The 21,734-nt window shown below is 34.7% G+C and overlaps 1 protein-coding gene across 1 annotated transcript in view; it reads right to left on the reverse strand.

The window, feature by feature from the left end:
* Positions 1–5,412: 5,412 nt before the first annotated feature.
* The window catches only part of LOC110372223 (potassium channel subfamily K member 18), a 181,392-nt gene continuing 165,070 nt past the window's right edge, over positions 5,413–21,734 (reverse strand). Inside the window, exons 3-7 of the mRNA XM_021328811.3 lie at positions 9,314–9,502; positions 8,612–8,799; positions 7,367–7,586; positions 6,751–6,979; positions 5,413–6,285 (exon numbers count right to left, since the gene is read on the reverse strand). Of these exons, the coding sequence (XP_021184486.2) occupies positions 5,808–6,285; positions 6,751–6,979; positions 7,367–7,586; positions 8,612–8,799; positions 9,314–9,502 (1,304 nt within the window). The 3' untranslated portion in view covers positions 5,413–5,807. The remainder of the gene's footprint in view (positions 6,286–6,750; positions 6,980–7,366; positions 7,587–8,611; positions 8,800–9,313; positions 9,503–21,734) is intronic.

Genomic DNA, 21,734 nt, shown 5'->3' on the forward strand with positions numbered 1-21,734 from the left:
TTGTGTTTTATTAGCTGTACGGATAGGCACCTACTTTTGTTCAATGCATTTGACCATACATAGGTACATCCTGTTTCAAATATTGAGGCTTTTCTAGAAATATGATAGAACTTCAACGTAAATGTGTATTATTTTATGACTACATCACTGTTCGTAGTAAGCTTAGCGCATGCATTGTCATTGCTACGGCGTAGCTGATTCCGCTACGCATTGCTAAGGCAACTATGCTGTCGTAGCAATGACGGAATTGCGATGGGCTACAGACACACAGTAACATATAGTCAGTAAATGACTAGAGACCGCTTCCTAAAAGTTTTAAGGTTAGTTTGTTCATATACAAAAACAGGAAAACTGTACCTCTCCCAATGCTACAGGTTCCCAGAAATCTGCTGACAACAAAAACCGTTATCTAACAATATAAAATGTTGACTATGAATAAAATCCTCATATTTCCTCAACTATGGAATCAGTAAACGTTATTAATGTACTAACATAGAGGTATTAGAGTTCCCTTGAGGATTACGTCTGACATATTTGAATCAATTCGAGGGATCCGATTAGTGAAGATATTGCGGTCCATTGTGAACCTTTCTCATACAAATGGAATTCTGATAGTACATTTTTTATGCGGTTGAAGATTATTTGTATGTTTGTTGTGTTATTTTATTTGTGGAGGTTATTGAACTCACTTTTAGATCATGAGCAGTCGATTATTTTGTAATAAATAGGAATACGTTCTTTAAGTACTTTTACTTGATCTTCAAATTCGTACTCAGCCAGTTTCTTCATCAAAAGTTAAAGCCAAAGGTAAAGCCAAAGTAATGTTATAAAGTAAAAGTAAAGGTCAAAATGGTTTTTTCTATTGTCTTGCTGTTACTTTAGCCTTGAAAAAACGAATTTGACAGTTACTTTTACGACATTACTTTGGCTTTTACTTTTGATGAAGAAACTGGCTGTTAGCAAACATTATCTTATTTTAACGATAATTTATGTCATTATAGTTGTTATTCCGTCTCACAGTCCATGCATATGAAATTCTTTTAGCCCGCAAAATTATCAAAAAATATCACAATAAATCCAAAAAGTCTTTAAAACATCCACATCACAACAACAACTAACATACTAACCAGAATTTATGAAACTCCCCTCACCCTCGAAGCCCTCTCGCTAATTCGCCGTCAAATCTCCAACAAAGATTGATGTTCGAAAAACACGTTGGAAAATAACAAACAATAAACAGGGGCTAAACAGGTGTTTATAAAAACGTGAACACATCGATCAAAGTTTTTGTAAGGCCGCGTCTACACGGAGGAAGACAAATGAAACAGTTCAGCCATCGATCTGTGTGTACTACCTTTACTTTACTGTAAATAAGGAAACAATAATGCCAAATTGTTTGAGGTGCTAATTATGTCTAAAAAATGTTTTCATGGCTTGAAGAAGCCAGAAAGTCCAACACACTATTTCAACGATGTTTTTTAACCTTGTATGGAAATTATTTTATTAAAATACCAGAAAAAAAGGTGGTTTAATGTACCTATTTTTATTTATTTATACATTTATGTTAAAAATAAAAAGATCGATGAGACTAGAAGCTCACAACTTAGTTGGAAAAAAAGGCTTAACTCATCCAGTTAAAAACAAATAGATGTTATTTTCAACTAACTTTATCTACTATTTATTTAACTCTTAACTAAAATGGTCGCCATGCCAATAGTACGAGCAATTAGACTTGTGTTTATATCCTTGAGTTGGGAGGTTATTTCCATAGTACTTGCTTTTAAAAGCCTCCCCTCGGGCCGTTGATCCGGTTATTTGATCTGCTTGTTAAGGAGAAACTAAAGGCACGATTTCACTAACTCATCGTACTAACTGTCATTGGATGGTTAGAGATTGATTTCACGTTTCTGCGGTTTGACCTGAATTAATTACTCAGGTATTATAACATAAACTCAGATTATTTTCATTTCGAGTTAATGTACCTAGTTACTAAAAGTTAACTTAGGAGTTAAGATGAAACCAATAGTACCGAGCCGCTCTGTGGAAATCACACATATTAAGATGAACTTCTTTCCCAGGTTTCACCCACTTAATGTAGGAAATACTTACTTTGTCAGGTTCTAGTCGATCTTGGTACCCGAGTTCATTAAATTCGGTTGAATAGTTTTGACGCAAAAGCACGACAGACAGACGATAGGTCACTGGTTACTCTTGCAATTTAAGAAATGGGTCTTCGTTTTCGGAGGAGTTAGACCAAATATGTATTTCACAAGTTTACTATAATATGACCGATTTTAGATAAACAGTTTATGGGGTTAATCTACCCCTAATAATCAATTCCGTCTTGCCATTATTGTTCCTAATCCCATTTAGTCTCAAATCTATTATGTATTCAAATAACATCCATTCGGAAATAATTTCCATCGTGATACAAACAATTTATTAGCTCATAGAGATGGGTCACAGCCTTGACAATCTATATTTTATATCAGATACTTATGACTTACACTCGATAGTCTTTGCTACAATGATGCATAAAAAATAATAATATTAAAGTCAGACTGAATAGTTTTTCTGAATTTCCATCAACATAGTTGTATATCCGGATTATTGATATCCAATTATACTGTCGGATTTTCAACTCCAAATTAAAAATAAAATATCGGAACATCCTTTAAAATCGATCCCTATTTTTAGAGACAAATTATTTCCCCGAATTTCATTCCAGTCACGTTGTTCAAGTATTCCAGTTTTAGATTACCTAAATAATTTATTGTGATAATGTTTCGGCTCCGGGGACCAATATCGTTATCTGTAGGTCCGTGTATTTATTTAAATTCAACTCGCTTTTGTTTCTATTTAAGGTTTTATCATGGGATTAAGGTACTCTGAATTCTCGTATTTGGAATGTCCCGTTTGATACGTCATGATAAGCCTGAATAGGTATTTATTTATAGATCGTATGGTGGTTGAGCACTCTAGAAAACATTTTTCCTACTGTAATGACCGTTGACTAAGGCAAGATACGACAGCATCAACAGAACTGTTAGCCATCTTTATAACAATGAGAATCAAAATCAAATATATAGAGAAAAATAGAAAAATAAAATACATAAATAATGTTTGAAACTGGTCTACATTCCTTCTCAGGTAAAGTAAAAAAAAATATGAAACTTATTTATCTAAAAATATTTTAAAATATACAACGACCTTTACTAATTTAAGACGAAGAAACCTCAGGTGTAAAGAGAAAATAATTAGCCAGAAAAGCTGATTCAGGCCAGATTTAAGCCAGCACATCTTTTGTGTAAGACGCGTCGCACCCCGCGAATTGATTAGCGCAGACCTTAATTAATCTTGCTCACAAACTACCCTTTTCTTTACAAAACGAATAATTTGAGGCCTAAGACTGAAGTCACAATGGCAACTCTAACAATCAGCGAAAAAATCTTTCATTGCCAATAAAAATAAGAACTTGAATTTGGAGTCGGGAGTATGTCAAACATAGACGTTGAAACGCAAAAAGGTGCATTCCTAGTCTTACTATACACAAAGGCATTTGAAATGCCTGCAACCAAGTTGCACCAAAAACTCCCATGTATGTAATGTCCCACACCTTCACACGTTCCAGCCAATTCAATTTAAACTAACTATCACATTGTTGGCTCATAAATCTGTGCAATCTTTTGTCAGCACTGCAAACTTTCCCCCACCGAAGGTTGCATTCAGAAGTTTTATTAAGTTCCCTTAGAGCGAGAGAAAACAGGTGGGAAGGCAGGATATTTATGAATTTCAAACTAGTTTGGTTTGAACTTCGGGCGATTGTGACGCCTCGGGTGAACGCTGTTTTATTCATTCGTCTGCATTGGAAATTTGTATCGCTTCGAAGCTATTGTAGATGCTATATTTTATCGTCGATGAGTATCTATCTGTTGTTTTATAAAGGAACTTCTAGATTCGTATTACAGAAAGTAGCTCATCTTTCAATTGAATCGTCTTAAGACCTAAGAACTGAAATCTAAGAACCTCAATGTGATGGTGGCTTTAGACAAATGACAGTAATTTTTTATATAGGTCAGCTTCAATCCCAGACGCGAAGTGATTTATTTAAGCTCAGAATTTTGAAGCAAAACGGTGAATCCAAAGACAATTGCTTTGAAATATGATCACTACGATCAGTAGGTACCTAACTCAAGAATACTGAAATTATAAACCTAAAATTGTTCTGGAATTAACTTATTATCTGAGACGTTTAAAACATACCGATTTTCCCTGCATTCATCCGATTAATCCGTAGACCATAAGCAACACATGTAAGCCCTTATTATAGTTATATTTAACAAAATGACAGCAAACATTTTCACGTAGTTGTAATGTGAAGAGAAAATGTGCACACGCTAAATGGCTCGGCGGCTAAATGGTTAAATGGCCAAACGGCAAAATGGCTAAACATTTGTATGACCTGAGGTTAATGTTAATCGTTCTAATAGCTAATGTACTTTTGTTTTCTAGTCTGATATGAGTCGGACACGGATAATGAGAGAAAATGCAAATTTTGAAGTGATTCTTGTTAATAGGGGTTGAAGCTAGTTTCTAGCCCTTTCATTAACGAGGCTTAAAAAGATAATTACTTAGGAAACATTTTTCTTATTCGATTAACAAGGTCAATTTAAACAAAGATTTTAATTTCAGATACCTATGCTACTACAGGATTAATTAAGTCTGTATGTAATTTATCTCCGTAGGTACTAAAAAGTTCGTACATACATCAAAGCAAAAAACGTACCTACTTGAGCGTTTTTTATTTAAATTTCACGTCCAACTTTATGGCCCATATAAGGACGATACCGTTGTAATTCAAGGACACTTGTCCCGTATCAGACCGCACGTAATCCCACCAGGGACGGTTTTACGCGGGAAAATTGGAGAATTTAGCCGTCCAGTTAACTGATGTAATGTGTCCAGAATCGTTTCAGATCCCAGTTGTACTAGTCATTCGGTTCGCTGTGTCCTAATTAGAGCAATTGAATGTACTATCTGATTTCCCAATGTAAACGGCCCGCAGTCACCAGAGAAAACCAAACACAGAATAGTTCAACACAATTTTATTGTTTCATTACAATTTCAGCCTTGCTTTTATAAATAGTTTTATACATTATTTACATCACAAACCTCTTCCTTTTCGAGTACAAATTCCGTAAAAAGTTTTTTATTAGATTTTCAAATTTTGTTCATTATTCAAAATTATCACTTATAATACCTCAAGAGCTTCAAAATTATCGGGTATTTTCCGATAGGTTCGTTGCAAACAAATGAAGGAGTCAAGTTTTTCAGGTTAAAAAATAACGAGCGCGAAGCGCGAGTGATTTTTCCTGAAAACTTGACGACTTTATTTGTTTGCAGGAACTTGAGGGAAATGCCAGATAATTATGAAGCTCGTGTGGTATTCGGGAGATTATTTTTCCGTCCCAAATGTCGGCCACAACCTGTCAGTTTGACGTAGCAACGACCAGAGAAAATATTCAAAAAATTTTCAGTATAATACCATGTAGGTTGTACCACGTGACGTCGAATGGTGCAATTCTATTGGTCGATATTTGGGTCGGAAAAATAATCATTACAATTTCGTGTAGATATGAGAAAATAATTTTCATTTATGATACAATGATAACATGGATTACATTAAGTACAGAATATGGATCCAATGAGAAATTAAATGTTATGGACCCTAAATCAATTGCTTACAACAACGATCATAACATTCTTAAGTGATTGTCTGTTGAGCTACAATCACTCTTCTCGTACTGTCATTGACGAGAGAGCCCTAAACTATTAGCTAATTGCGAACATCGAGCAACTACCTCATCTTGTAGAAGGCTAAACGACATAGCTATTAATATTAGTCCAAAAACCAGGTAAGCACAACACGCGATCATTTGTACGTACTCGCTCCTCGTGTGCTCGGTGCTATGCTTCGTTGTTAGGAAGCTGGTAGGGACGAAATCCCCGAAGCCTATCGTGGCTAATGCTATGAAGCAGAAGTACGCAGCGTCGAGGAAGCTCCAGTTTTCCCAGGCGGAGAAGATGGCAGCTCCAACGCAGATGTAGGCGAGGAGAAGAAACAGAACGATGCCAACGGGGATGTGACAATGTTCAATGCCATGGTGGATGTGATGCTGAACGCTGGTGGATGCACTGCTGCTGGGCACGGTACAACTCTTCATTTTATGATTCTCTTCATTCCAAATCAAAGGCACGCGTGACGGTGTGTCGTGTGGACATATTCTGTAACAAATATCAAACGTTGGAATTGGATTTGAAAATAAAAATCTTTTTTTTTGTAAACTGCGGAATTTAGTCACAATGCTTCAGTCAATATTGGATAGCAATCTTATTTGCACAAATGTTCACATGTGTCAATATGGAAGGTTGTGTAAAGCTTGATTTTTAACTAAACAAATAGACGGTTAAAAAATATTGCATAGAAATCAACTACTAGTTATTTTGTTTTTTTGGTTTGCAATTTTTTTCCCGGCAGTACAGTGAAATATATATAGTATTCCTACTCATTTAATTAGTCTTGGGACATGATATAAATTATTACAGTTCAAAAATAAAACATGTTGATTAAAGCTCGGAACATCATCGTAGCTTCGAAAAAAACGACTCTTCAAAAATTCTTCTAGGCACTACCTTATCAAACAAAAGGCCTACTCTAATAAAACAACTACCTAAATAAAAACTACTTACGACTCATCAGGATCTTCCGAATCGTCTAAATCATCTTGGCTTCTATTCATCTGCAGCTCCCCACACTCCTCAGCTATCAGCTGTTCTATGACTGCTCCTCGAGGCCTCTGCATGGTGGACCTGCCTCTGCCTCGGCCGGGGCCGTGCACCGTGGCGAGGCACTTCGAACTGCTCATGGACTTCTTGCGGTCCAGGGTCTGAGTTTGGAGTGATGATGATGTGTGTGGCTCTGGAGATAGGAAGGCATGGGTTATTTATTATTGAAATAAACGCACCTAATGTGTCATCATCAATTGTGATACAATAGGACGATGTTGGCATATTGGTGACCAAACTCCAATTTGTGGAATTTAGATAATGAGGTTTTTTCGCTGTTCTAATAGTTCTTATCAATTTGAAGTTAATTCTATTCAGTTCAATGCTTATATACAAAATATTCCATTTCAAAAGCACGCAGTCGCTCCTTGTAAAACACTGGTACTAAGCTGCATCTGGTTAGACTGGAAGCCGACCCCAACATAGTTGGGAAAAGGCTCGGGAGATGATGATGACGATCTCATTCTAAAAGCAATAGGCGTACTTTTAGACAAAAAATAATTGTGAAGTCCCAACTCACCATCAGCCAAGGCACTGCGCTTCACCCTACCTAGGGTGGCGGCTCTGGGACTGGCCGGGGCTCGTTCGAACACCTGAGAGTACTGGCCCCTATCTCCCGCTCTCGCCTTCACGGTGCCAGGAGACCGGTGGCTTCGAGGGGGAAATGACGTGTACTGGTTGTGTTCAGTCGGCTGCGGTAGAAGCCTTTGCTGCTCATGGAGCTGGAGGTAGTTCTCAGGCTAAAAAGAAAAAAGAAGATTTAAATTTTCTTCATAATCACTTTTGCTCTGGACGAGGGAAAATGGGAGGGAAATTTCTCATTTAAGCTTTTAAAAGGTCAGCGTGTTCTGCAAAGTCAAAACTAGTTTTTATAAAAGTCTTAAATTATGAAATGAAACAATACAAAGTTCTAAAGCTTTAAAGCTTGACAGAGATGCTTCTGTACAGTGGGAAAAGTTTTTATTTTTCAACTGCAGCGCTTTTTATCATCTATTCTTTAGAATTTATAAAGCTGAGATGTGATACGACATTTTTAAATTATTTTTAATGTTGGTACTTTCTATTGTCATTGTATGTTTTAATTACGTATTTTCATTGTGCTATATCTTAATTACCTGTTTTAAGTGTGAGGTTGGCGTAGGTTCGTGTGTTTGTAATCTAGTCTGTGCCGTGTAATTACAGTGGACCGCTGGCGTTGTGATTAAGGCAACTACTACACATTGTTCATCAGGAGGCTCTGCTACGAACATTAATAGGCTGTTACAGTGTTTTAAAGAGCCGTCTCGTTTCACTAACGCTCCATTGTTATAAAATTCTGTGTGAGAATATTATATAGTTTAAATTACCGCGCATTTTTCGGAGTAATAGAGCACGCTGTCAGGAAAATACAATTTTGTATTTCGTAATTCATTGCGGGGCTATTTCTTGCAACCTTGTGTGGGAATATTTTTAAGTGCCTGCCTATTAAATTATGGCGTTTTTTCGCACCTGAGTTTTGTGTCAAAATATTCTTCTTTTTTAAATTTTATCAGCTACCTACGTATTTTTACGTAAAAGTGGTTATTCAAAGTTATTCGAGTTTATTATTCCAACAATTATATTTTAAGTGTTTGGTGTTAAAAAATACAGGGTACCTAAGTTGGAAGACATTTGGTACATGTTCGTGAAATGAACAGAAGCTATACCAGTAATGAAGCCATACGATTGTAAATATGCTTATAGTTCTTGGAGACCCAATCCCTATCAATTACTTTACGATACTTACTTCACCATCCTTCCTCCAGGTATTAGGTACTTTTCTCTTAGTGGCCCTCAGCCAGGCCAGGCGGGCCAGCCTTGCAAGTGACGCGCCGAGTCCGGCTAAACAGGCAAGTGTGAGAGGTACCCCCGCAGCGGCGTACGCCACTGTGGCTGCACGCCCGGCAGCTGTTCTCGGTGACACGTTACCGTATCCTGTAGGAGAATGTTTATTATTATCATATTTTGAATAACATTTTATTGTTTAGTACGTAATTTCAAGCAGGTATGCATTGGAATTTCTTCTTCTTAATCGGACACTCTTGACAGAGTGGTCGTGATCATGGATTGTCTCTGGCGGCTGCCCTTGCGATTTCTCTCCACTTCTCCCTGCTGGTGGCGTTCCGTGCGCACTCCACAATTGAGCGTGATGTTACAGGTTTTATGAGGTCTGTCCATTGGAATTTGTATCATCAGAAACCGTTTGATAAAGTTACATCAACGTCTTTGTGAACATATAATCTTCTTTAAAACAGTGTCTATCGAGTTTCTTGCCGGTTCTTCTGCATGAGACCAACTTTTTAGAACCGTGCAACTAGGTGACGTTTCACAGGAGCCTGCAAAGGCTTATTTGAAATAAAAATATTTGACTTTGAACGACATCGGTGAAGATTGGCGCGGACTTGAGCAGTTGTCAAAGCACCAAAAGAAGAAGAAAAAGGAATCTTACCTATGGTAGTAATAAGCGTGATACAATATATCAAGGCCCCGGAGAAGGTCCACTTGGAGTCCATGGCGAGCTCAGGGGGCTGAGCCTCGGGCGACTGCCTCGCTGCTGCCACGATGGATGACTCGAACTTGCGCAGTTGCTCGTGGACAAGGCGTGTCCAGTTGCGCTCGTATAGCACGTTAAGACGTTCTGAAACAAGTAATAGGAGTGTGAATTAATTTGGGAATAATTTGTTTTTTTCTTTTTAATATTAACCTCTTCATATGTATGTGTAGCTCTTATGCTTTTGAATTATGTTTTCTTTTGTGTATGAAAGCAGAAACGTTATAACACTTTTGTTTCTTAAGCACAGAAAATGATCCTGTGACAGAAATCTGATCATTGAACTCAAAATCCGTACAATTTTATTATAGCAGCTTTCTTTATTTTGATTAACACTAAAATCTAACAAACAAACGGATCAACAACCTGCCCAACTTCATCTCACAACTAAAAACATCTGCCAATTTACAATCAAGAATACGTAAAACGGTCTCAAACATTTACAATTATTACGAAGATTAACAGCTAACCCGAAGCGAGAATTGGCCATCAGGCACCAAGTACTCCCGATAAGATCTCCTCTGAATAGACTATTATATTTCGATGGGAGAGAACTCAAATTAACGAGCCCCGCAATCAAGCTTTGTTTAGTTTAATCAAAAGTGAAAAGTGCCATTTAACTTTTAAGGGGTAGAATTTTGAAGGCGACGGTCGCAGGTTTTTAAGTAGGTACTTTTAAAAGAGTCGTTTGGAGTTTAAGCAAGATTTGTTCTTTAAGAAGTTCACATATACCTTACGATGTTAGATGTACGACGCATCATAGCAAGACTTGAGATGTATCTTGCCTTTCAAGTCAAAATGTGTGATAATACCTTCCTATTTGAAAGCTCAGTATTAAGTAAATACTTACTGTGAAATGTTTTTTCTATCTCGTACCTTATACTACAGGATTAAAACAACACAAATAAACTGTTTGGTAAATAAGAGATTTTCTGTTCATCTAAGCGTTCCTATGATAGTTGTGAGCGAACTTACTTGAAACGGATATTATTGAATAAACACGAAATACCGAGAATTTAGAGATCAAAGCAATGTCCAGTTACATTTAATGCTGTAGGTAAATTATTCATCTCAATGTTCCAGTAAAGAATTAATTAAAAGGTGAATCATAAAGACGGTGTAGTAAAATGTAAACTGGAGTATTAAAAAACAGTTTCAAATTGTTTGGCTTTTTATTCTATTATGCGCCAAATCTAGAATCAAAGGCAGATAAGCTTTCAAGCAATTTCGACGAACGATAAAATTGATTTTTAAAAAAACATGGAAACTTAGTATTGAATAAATTGTTGTGGCACTAGAATAATAAGTATTTTTCAAGTAAAAATACAAAACCTAAATTTATTTTATTTTTATCCAAAACAAAGAATATCAGTTCCTTCGGTTAACAATAAATTGGATCATTAAGCTTCCAAGAAGAATATTATACAATTTGTCTAGAAAGTTCCAATTAGCCGAACTGTCTGGAGTTATTTCAATTTATGTAGTGTGTTTATGTAAAGCAGTTCAAGCCAAGTATTTCCCAGTAGTACATTATTTATCAAATCCGTACATAATCTGACATTTACAAGGATGATAGACGGTAGTTTAAATATCTTTGTTGTAGTTTTGATGTACAATAATAATGTTGACCTATTAAACTTGTCGCCTTGAGCATGAATTATATGTTTCTGTATATAATTATTTAGGAAGTTCTGTCACCCACATGTTATCAATCGATTCGTGAGAAAATAAGAATTTATCTAGTAATCTTACTTCTACAGCTAAAGGGTTTGTTTGACTGCTATAATTGGTGGTCCGGTTTGAAAAATATTTCAGTGTTAAATAGCCCATTTAGCATGCGACTTGAAATTGTTGCGATACCTAAATAAGTACTTATGTTTCAGAAAAATCCTATCAAGATCAAACACAAAATAGATATATGTATTCTAGTTTCGAAAGCTATTTTCATTAAGCTAATTATTTCCGCGTGATCAGTTCTTAACGCGATTGAGATTCCTCGTGATTAGATTAGACCTAGTTTGTAAATAAAACGTGTTTGATTTTACTGTGTGTTTTACTATTGACTGCTTTGACTATCCACTACTCAGAGTAAAAAAATCACTATCTGTCTTTCGGAATGCTTAGTGTGTTGAATGCATATTTAAAGTTTTTAAATCATCTCAATTAATGTGTTATTATTCAAAATTGTCATCATCATCATCAGCCTATCGCAGTCCACTGCTGGACATAGGCCTCTCCAAATGCACGCCACTGAGATCGATTTTCGGCTGTTCAAAATTGTAATATTTCAAAATTTACAATTTATATCTCCTTTACTGTTAGGAGAAAGTTTTTTCTGGGATTATCTCTATGAAAAACAAGAAAGGTGTATCGATTAGAAATAAAAGTCCTTATCTAAATTCAATAAAAACAGTAAGATTAAACCATTTGCAAATGCAAATTTGTATAAAAATGCAGCACTAAAGAGAGTAGTACTTACAAAACTATTTAGTAATACTGATGCTACTGGGTTAAATATCTCAAAGCGAGCTCAACTGGATAAGTTTCCAACTTTTCTCAGTTTCAGGAAGGTTTCGTGTTCAATGGCGGAACTCACCTTCAATCAAGTGCTTAGTACAAAGGTACTTAAAGAAATTACTCTTAGGGAATTTAAACCGTTTGTATGGCTCTGTTTATTAGCTTTACATAATTACAGTTTTTTATATATATAATTATTGTTGTTTCGCGTAAGTAGTTAAATCAGATGAAAAGTAGCCAAATTTTTTGTACTGTCTAAAAACATGATGATGTACTAGATAAATGAAAACTTTTTTTTTGCGTGAACGCGGTAATCTCCGGGACTACTGGTATGAATAGAAATATCTTGTTGATGGATCTATCTATCCACTGTAGATAAAAAAAAATCCAATGCAGACAAAACAGACACCAGGATTAGTTAGAGATTTCTCATGGGGAGTTTTTTTACGAATCAATACATAAGAAACTTCCTTCCAGCGTTCAAAGAGTAGGTAAACTATGTCAATGCCACTATACATTTTTCTACTAGGTAAATATACCTACAGACAGCGAGAATCTAGCGTTAATTAACAACACAATAACATCAGATCCCTACTATCATATTATCGATTATGACGGGTAATATTGACTCGAGAATCCAATATGAAATCGAGATAAAATCGATTTCACTACGTATAACGTGTCAAATAGAACGTGGAGTCGGAGTGTCTATTTGAATATCAAATAAGTGCAGCTCGATTCTCGCCGTGACTTCGATTTGTACTTGACACCATCATTGTACTCTATAATTGAATTGACGTTCAAAGTTTGCTTTGTTAAAAAAGGAATACCTGTATTAAAGGGATAAAAGGTAACTTGATTATCCATAAGGAGTATAGTTATACTGATAAAAGTTATCATTATTTTATCTATTTAGGTCCTAAATTTTTACATCAACTTTTTATATCCACACAAGTCTTAAAATTATAATAATTTATAAAATTATTTTAAAATAGGTACCTATAAAATTATAAAGTATTAACAGACATGATAAAAAAATCGATTACACACTTTAAATGCAGACAATGATTGTAATCTAAATACCTAAGTAAGTAGGTATAAAATTTTACTATCACCTCATTTTTTCTTGATTCAAAAATTCAATCAAGAAGGCCTGTTGACATTGCACGTCGATTTGCGCAGAAGAATCCTGCTTCAAACAGATAAGTGCGCAGTGACAGCCCTATCTCGATCTGTATACGGTTTCCAACCGGATTGGGTTCGTGACCTCGCATCGCAGGGGTGTCACGTTAACGAAACATAATTGATATTAAACCTCACGGTAAAAATGTTAGGACCACTTATTTTTTAAGTGTATGTGAATTTTTGGTGGGGTATAAAAAGTGGGGTTATGTGAAAATGATTTATGGATTGTTAATAAAAACAGGGCTCTCAAAGATGTGTTTAAATTATTTGTAAGTAGGTATTTTGTATGTTGTATGTAAGTTTCATATCGTGTTTTATTTAATTTCAAAATGGAGGGAATTATTAATTTATGGTGATTTTAAAACTGAGTATAAAAGCACTATGCATAAAACATGCTTAGCCGATTAATTCCAGAGAATATTTTAATTTTACAATTTCAATTTTATACCAAGTATTTAAAATTTAAAAACCTCTCATAAAATGAACATCACGAAATAAAACTCGTGTTAAAATTTATTCACGATAAACTTTAATATTGCCATCTAAAAAGTGTAATATAAAAATTATTTGAAATACAAAGTGTGCAAAGGTAACCTATATTTTGTTTTACGATATCTGAACATAAAAGAGGACGGTATCGTTCGGGTCGTGAATTCAAACGTAGGATCTATAAAGTTTATACCTTGCGGCGATATTTGAAACTTCGTCATAGGAAACGTAGAATAAATATTGTGCGGAACATCTATTCGTGGCCTTAAAATGTTGTGCTTTATTGGAAAACTAGCTATCGCCTGCGGCTTTGCCCAGGTGGGGTTTGGAAAGCTCTTCAGTGAATCGTCCATAAAAATGTTGCCACAGATGCTTTTCGGAACTTCATGCTTGCCTACATTATTATGTAGGCATCTATTGCTGAGCTCTTGAATTATGATTGTGACTCAGTCAGCAAAATTAATGTATGTTCAAGGATATTATTAATACCTATTTGTAATGCGATTTTACATTTCGTCCATAAAAGGTTGAAACTTTCACATCAAATTCTTTATCCTTTTGTTTTACCGGTAACAAGCAAGTACGATCAATTATTATTATTTCACGTCAATAACCGTTCTTTTATCAGGATTCTTGATTTAAAACCAAAAATCTCCAATCTCCGTGTTCAAAAATTCGTATGCTCTAAAAAAGAGTACGCGAAAAATGTTTTTTATCAATTCGGATATTCCAAATTCCGATACGGTGTTGCCAACGGATGGATATTCCCATATACATGGTTGCAACTTATATAGCTCGCGTTCGAGATTTATTCCCGAACGATTTTTATTTCGTACCCATTCGAGCGTGCTGCGGCTGATACGCGTCCGGCCATTTTGCGAAATGCCACCGATCCTGCAATGTGGATACGATTTAGTAAAGTGTGATTTAAACGCTTTTTCGTGGAGTATGAAGTGGTGTTGATGAACTGTTTCATATGCTGCCGCGTTCAGTCGAAAAAGGCTTGACGAATTTGGTTTTAATCGTTTCTATTTTTACCATTTTAAATAGGTTATATTATTTAAGCTTTAGGTAGGTATCGACCATTATGTATTTTCTGTTATTGAGCTAAATATATTAGAAAAAACTGTAATTAATCATCATCGTCATCAGTTCAGTCATGAGACGTGTCTTATTGTGTCCCTTTTTCATTGATTTCTAAAAGCACAGATAAAAATAAAATTTATATTTATAGCGGACGTAACATAAGAATACATTATTTAACATCTTGAATCTTCATGATTAAAGCAATCGATAAAGTTGACTTTTTAATGACGTTCCTACAAATAGTGCCATTTAGTTAATTTCAGTTCACCTTGAATTAATAATTTTTGTGTTCCAATTTAGCAACACGGTTCAGTGCCAGTTTTAAGTGCATAGTAGTGTTTTGTTTATTGAGACATACGAGATCGCTTTATCACTTAAATATAGCAAAGAGCTTTCAAACAGACAAAATCTTCGTGTCGATACTTTTAGTACCTACTTTTTAATCCTAATTTATATACAACAAAAATAATAACCATTACTCAAACTATTTGTGCTTCAAACCAATATTTTCAGTCCTCCGATACTTTAGAATCTATCGCTAGATTTCCTTTGGAAATATTTTCCAACAGTTTCACAATACGTTTTCACGGTCACGCGATACAACGCTCCATCTTTGCCTGCTTTGTGCCGTATTTTCTTGTTTCTTGTCGTCACCGTTGTACACTTGAAGTACCTGTACCTATGTATTGAAGAAGGTACTTATGTATTACCTACAGAAAAAAAATATTGTCTTAGTAAAATAGGTGAGGAACACTATACCATTCCTCGGTAGCAGATGCTTATGGCCTCTTTGACAGGAGAGATATCTTACAGAGATATCTCCTCAGCGGGATGCCAACTAACAATAATTTTGTTTTTTTTTAAATGTGTGTAATTTAGTTAGTGTGTGTGTGTGTGCTTATTATGTTTATTTATGGAAAATAATTTAATTAAGTAAAAATATCGTTGAGTTAAAGTTGTGTTAAAGGTATCCTCTTTGAGGAAAGTTATTTCTGTACGATATTCATTCAAAGCCTTACAAACTCGTGTCTCAAGTAATGAGGGTAATAAAATAATTTTAAGTACCTACAAATTCATTCACTACTCGATCCAAAGTTATTTCTAAAGATATCAAATTCTCATTAATCAAAAGTGTTAAGTTACGTTAAAACAATGTACTTATCTTAAAATTTAATATTTCATTTAAAAGTTCTTCTTTCAGATCATTAAGTCTTTTGTTAAGGCAAGAATTTTAGTTAATATTTTAAAGGTTTTTGACTCGTTTAACAATGGAGTTTTGTTATTAGGTATTCCTGAATATCTTACCTCCTAATAGTAAATAAAAAAAAAACTTTTCGAAATTTTTAACCCTTGAAAAATTGTTTCATTTATTTCGTTACCTAAATGTACGCAAAAATAAATGAAAAAGTATTTTACATTTGCCATAAAACCGTTAATAACCAAACCATATATTTTATGTAAAAGGCTTAAAAACCAATATTGATGTTATTATCACTTCACAGTGGCTTATTCGGGTAAATTGAAATCACTACAACAGTTTTTTTTATTTTTATAACAAAATTCTCATGCAGGAATTTAGTAGGTAAAATGAATACTGGATAGTGAATAACTTATTTATTGACACATTGAAAGCAATAAAAAATATTCAGTTTGGTGTATTTTATAGCAGTTCCTGTAAAAGCCAGTAACTCATATTTTCATGAAAACTGCCGGCCGCATACTGACTAACGTGGATGGGTTTAGCCTATATCAGAGTTTTAAACTTTATGTAGAAAAATTTAAATAGTTTTTTTTAATAATCTAGTAAATAAGTGTGTAATTGTGTATTAAAATTATGATTTAAAGACAAAAAAATAGGAAGTATTAGTAGAAGTTGATGATAAAAGGCAATATTCTTATTGTTCGCCAACTACATACCTTATTCAACTATATTGATAATCAAAAGTTTGTCTTGAGGCTTGAAAGATTTACACTGCTTTACGTAATAAAATCCGTCAAATATAAGCAGACCAGAAAATATAAAATCTTGACCATAAAGTCATCGTTTTTCTAGATTTCGTTTCAACCATTAAGCAATATCAAAATAAAAAAAGGTTTTTCCTTAATGGTACCATGTAAGGAAAATTCATATATAATTTTTCACACAGGTTTTCCTCGAAATGTTTAGAGTTTACTCTCGGAACCTTTCACGCCAGTTAGACTTCAAATTCTGCATGTATGGTTAACTTATTGCCGATTCTAAGAACACAGAATCACAGGGCTTACCTACTAACAAACATTTAACGATAAACTTTAATAACGTACTTGTACTTATTATAATAACGGAACATGTAAAATCTTATATCAGAAACTAGGATATATATTAAATTATGAAATCACCATTTATCCTTACTGGTATTATATTTATCTGCTGGTCTTAAAAATACTGAACCGATTTAAATTAGATTTCTTATACACAGATAAATAGTATACCTACTTCCATTGGATTGCGCGGGTGAGACATGGAAATATCTGTTTCCTGAATTTTCGTCTATTTGCCTGAAAGCCTATACATACCTATCATATCTTTAGAATAATAATATGGAGTTATAAAATGAAATAAAACTTTATGCCATCCTATGACTTTCCTTCTTCCCAGCTTTGCAAGCATTCACATCAGTTTTATTCAACTTTATTAAACAACGCGGAAAAACTACCGCGATGACAGGCACTCACTTCACTTTACCTAAGTTCCAACACGGAGTTTTTACAAACTTATTTCTCAAAGCAATTCTTCTTAACGCTCTTGCCACTGCAGTCTCCCTCTGCCTGTTGAGTGTCAATTTGACTTTCCCCGACGTCCCGATCCTTACTTTTTTCTAGATATTTGTCAAACAACTTTCCTTTAGTTGACTGCAACTCTTTCATATTTTCTGTTTATTTTTCCATCTGCTGCAGGTATTTTTATATTGCCGTTTTGTATTCTACTCAATCATTTACCAATAGCGATTACTTCCATACCATTTAAAAGAACAATTCGAAAATAGCATTGTGTAAAACACATGTCATGGCTGGTTTACACAGTACGAGTTAGCATGCGAGTCAGCCTGCCGAGTAGCTGCACTGCAATAACTCGCACTGTTTGGACGTCACTTACGAGTAACTCGCAAGTGCGAGTTGGACAGTAGCTCGCATCCGAGTAACTTCAACATTTTTTGTTTTCACTCGCCTGCTCGCCCGGCAGCAACTCGCACATGACAGCGACTCGTGAGTCGCTCGCATCGTTTGGACGCGTTCGACAGTAACTCGCCAGTGCCAGCAGGGCAGTTGTGAGTGAAACCCTTGTTTTTTTATATGTTCACTCGACATCGCGACACGACTCGTACTGAGCAGTAGCTAGGTGTCGTGTAGATAGCAAAGACAAGCCGAGCTACTGGCGTACGAGTAGACAAACCGAGTAGCTGTCTACTGGCCAGGCAGCAGCTCGCACTGTGTAAATGAGCCTTAACGTACTATTTACCGATCACGCCTAATAGCGACGACGAACGTGATCACCGAGAATTAAACTTTACCCCGATGAAATTAAAGTCGGATTTCCTGTGTCGGATAATGTCAGAACTAGCGTGTTTCGTGTAAACACGTATACAGGGTGGTTTCGACATGCGGTAATCGCTAAACGTCCGGTTCGGGCACGGCTCGGACGGCGCCTGTTGCCCGAATATAAAACCTTTATTAGGGTTCGTGATGGGATGAAAAAAGGGTAAAACACTTTGATGTTTGAAACTCATTTTCTAGATGGCAAGATTTTTCGTAATCATTTGGTTTGGTAATGACAGCGAATACATCAAGTCGTTGAATTATATAAGTCTAATTACCATTTTATTAGTATTTTATACGCAGCTAAAATATACCTTTGTTCTTGTTTGTAAAACAAACAAAACAAAAAAGGTACATTAATAATACCATTATTTTTAATGTAAAATAAAACAAAGGATTATTCCTACAGCGAATAAAATAATATTCCATCATGCTAGTTCATTAGCCACAATTCAGTTGAAAATTCAATTAACTATCTTACCGTAATGCAATTTGAAATACATTTACTGCATTCAACAATAGGGCAGTTGTATGCAAGTAGCAAATAAAGCGGCGAGCACAATATTTTGATTGCACTCCGAATTAAAATAGAGAATTAGTGCAAAACGCAAACGGCTGTTCGTGATATGAATAGAATAATAAATCTTGCTAGAGTTCAGTTGGGTAGAACAATTACAGTTTTAACTTGAATGTCTGAAACAGAAATATAAGTGGTAGCTACAAAACTCGTAAATGAAATTGAAGAACATAAAATCAGGGTTATTATGCTTGGAAGACCTACGACTTACATCCCCATAGGTATAGTAAATATGTGTTTCATCAGTTGCGTAAAGTCCGTTGAAAGAAGGGCTGAGCTTTGGCTATCAACTGGACATAAAAAAACATACATTTTTCCTTCTACCCAATAAAAGTATTAGATCCGGAATATAATGAAATGATGAAACAGTTATCATCCCCTCTAAATCTATACAAAAAATCAATGTATTTACATTGAAATTATCTTAGCTAATTGAATAAATTAAACCGAACACAAAGTATGATCACAACAAACAAACAAATAACAACTGAAGTCGTAAGCATTAAAATATAGACTGATGTAGGTAACCATAAGGGTTCATAATTTGCTCATACATGTCAAAGGGTTAACCGCAGATCGCCCCAAATTGTTCCGAAAAGTGTCCTAACTAGGAAGAAAGGTTAGAACTGTTTATTATAAGCAACTTTCAGGGTTATGTGAGATGAGGAACCGGGGTAGAATTGTTACGTTCATATATAGTTATGTCAAGATGTTACTAGTAACAGCAAATTTTAATACGGACGTTGTAATGTGATTAAAAAAACGACTTAAACTGCCAATTCTTATGTGTATTTTTGTATTTATTTTATAACCTTAACAGTGATAAAATATTTCTCCACGGTAAAGCCTCTTTCGGATAATATTTTTTTGGTTGATAAATATTTAAAGAGTAACGAAAAACATTTTTATGGCATGTCGTTCGTGTTCGGTTTGGTGACAAATAGTCCGTATGTACTTTAATATTACAAAAAAGAATTTCTTCGAATCCATATACTGGAAATCCGGAAAAATCCGGATATTGAATATCAGTTGCAAAAAAACAAAAGAGAAACCTTTTACATAAATAACTCAATGACAAAAATGTATTATTTATTTTTAACAGAGTAAGGTAAACGCGGGTGAAGTCGTCATGCCCCAATAGTCGTCAATTAATCTTAAAACTTTTATTATTATTTTCTACTGAACTTAAAATGGGCCGGTTTATATATCTGAGGGCACGGCAGTGCCCCAGCCAAGACTCGAGCAAAACGGGCACGGCCGTACTATCTTTTCCCGAAGCGTTTCGCGGCTATTTCAGCCCCCTGTATCGTCCATGTGAACAAAGCTAGGAGCTTAGGTTTTCAATGACCAAGAGTAAGTATTAGAACAAGCTCAGCCTCAAAATTACAAGACATTTGAATAAATAGTTTACGAGTTATGAGCGATCAAAGTTACACCATTTTGTCACTGACTCACTCACTGACCGATCATCAAAAGTCTAAGGTACTTCTAGCAAACTTAGAACCTTCAAATTTGGCACCAAGATAGGTTACTAGCTACATATAAAGGGAAAATTATAAAAACCTTAAAACTTAATAAAAAAATAGGAAACAAATTTATATTTGCGGTTTTTCAAGAACATTGTGTATGAATTTTGACTGCATTGATAACTTTGTTATTTATTTATGTACAAAATGTTACTATTTGTTTTATTGTTACGTAGTACAGTCAGCTTCAGGTCAGTGGTAACAGTTTTATAGGAAAATAGTACTTATTACTATTGAGTTAAGGTGCATGACAGTTACCACTGATGTGCGGTCTACCGTACAATATACCACTATTGTTATTATGTATTAAATATACATACATATGAATAAAAAAGCTAGGTTAAAATGAAATGAATAATTATAAAATCTTTCATATTAATGCAGTGCAATAAATAATGCATGCTCGCTCGATAGATGGCGTTGTCCTGGTCTAAGTCGCGCTATGGTTTCGTTACAAAGCTTAAAGTAGTACTTAAAAAAAAAAAAAAATTAATAATACTTTTCATGTGACAGCGCCATCTACCTCTGAAATAAATATCTTTTATTCTAAAAGATATTCGATTAAAAAATTCGAAACTTTATAGTTTATTTAAAAAAAAATGTTGTTTACGTCCTACTTTAGGTGTACATATTTAGTTTGTTATATATTTCGTTATTTGCATGTAAGTTAATTTAATTTGTTATATACTTAGAGAAGAAAGAGTCCTACAAAAAATAAATTAGATCCCACCAAAAACATTAAATGTAAAAAAAAGCCAATCCTCTACGCAATTCCTCCACCGTAAAAAGTTTTGAGATCGCATAGAAGCCAAGTCCTGTTCGACTTTATTTGTAATAATAAATCAATATTTTGTGACTATATCAATAGTTTTCTTCACATTACAATAATATTGTCTTGGCCATGAGCACAAGTTAAAAGTCCTTGAAATAATGTGTAAATACCATTGAATTGATAAATTCTATATGGACATGATTTAAGGATTGGACTGATTATGGGCTGATTGGAATTTGATATCACCATGGACTAAACATGCGCCATAGTACATGTGCAGTTCATTGATGTTGGATGATACTGACTGTCGGTCATTTAGTAACAATTGAATAAACTAAAAGTATTTAATTCTTTGATATTAAACTTCATGTTTCACTTCTCCAAGATATGCTGTATTATATTTGTAGTTTATTGTGCTCATGGCCAAGACAATATTATTGTAATGTGAAGAAAACTATTGATATAGTCACAAAATATTGATTTATTATTACAAATAAAGTCGAACAGGACTTGGCTTCTATGCGATCTCAAAACTTTTTACGGTGGAGGAATTGCGTAGAGGATTGGCTTTTTTTTACATTTAATGTTTTT

This window comes from Helicoverpa armigera, chromosome 8 (assembly GCF_030705265.1).
Source record: "Helicoverpa armigera isolate CAAS_96S chromosome 8, ASM3070526v1, whole genome shotgun sequence".
NCBI classification, from domain to species: Eukaryota; Metazoa; Arthropoda; class Insecta; order Lepidoptera; family Noctuidae; genus Helicoverpa; species Helicoverpa armigera.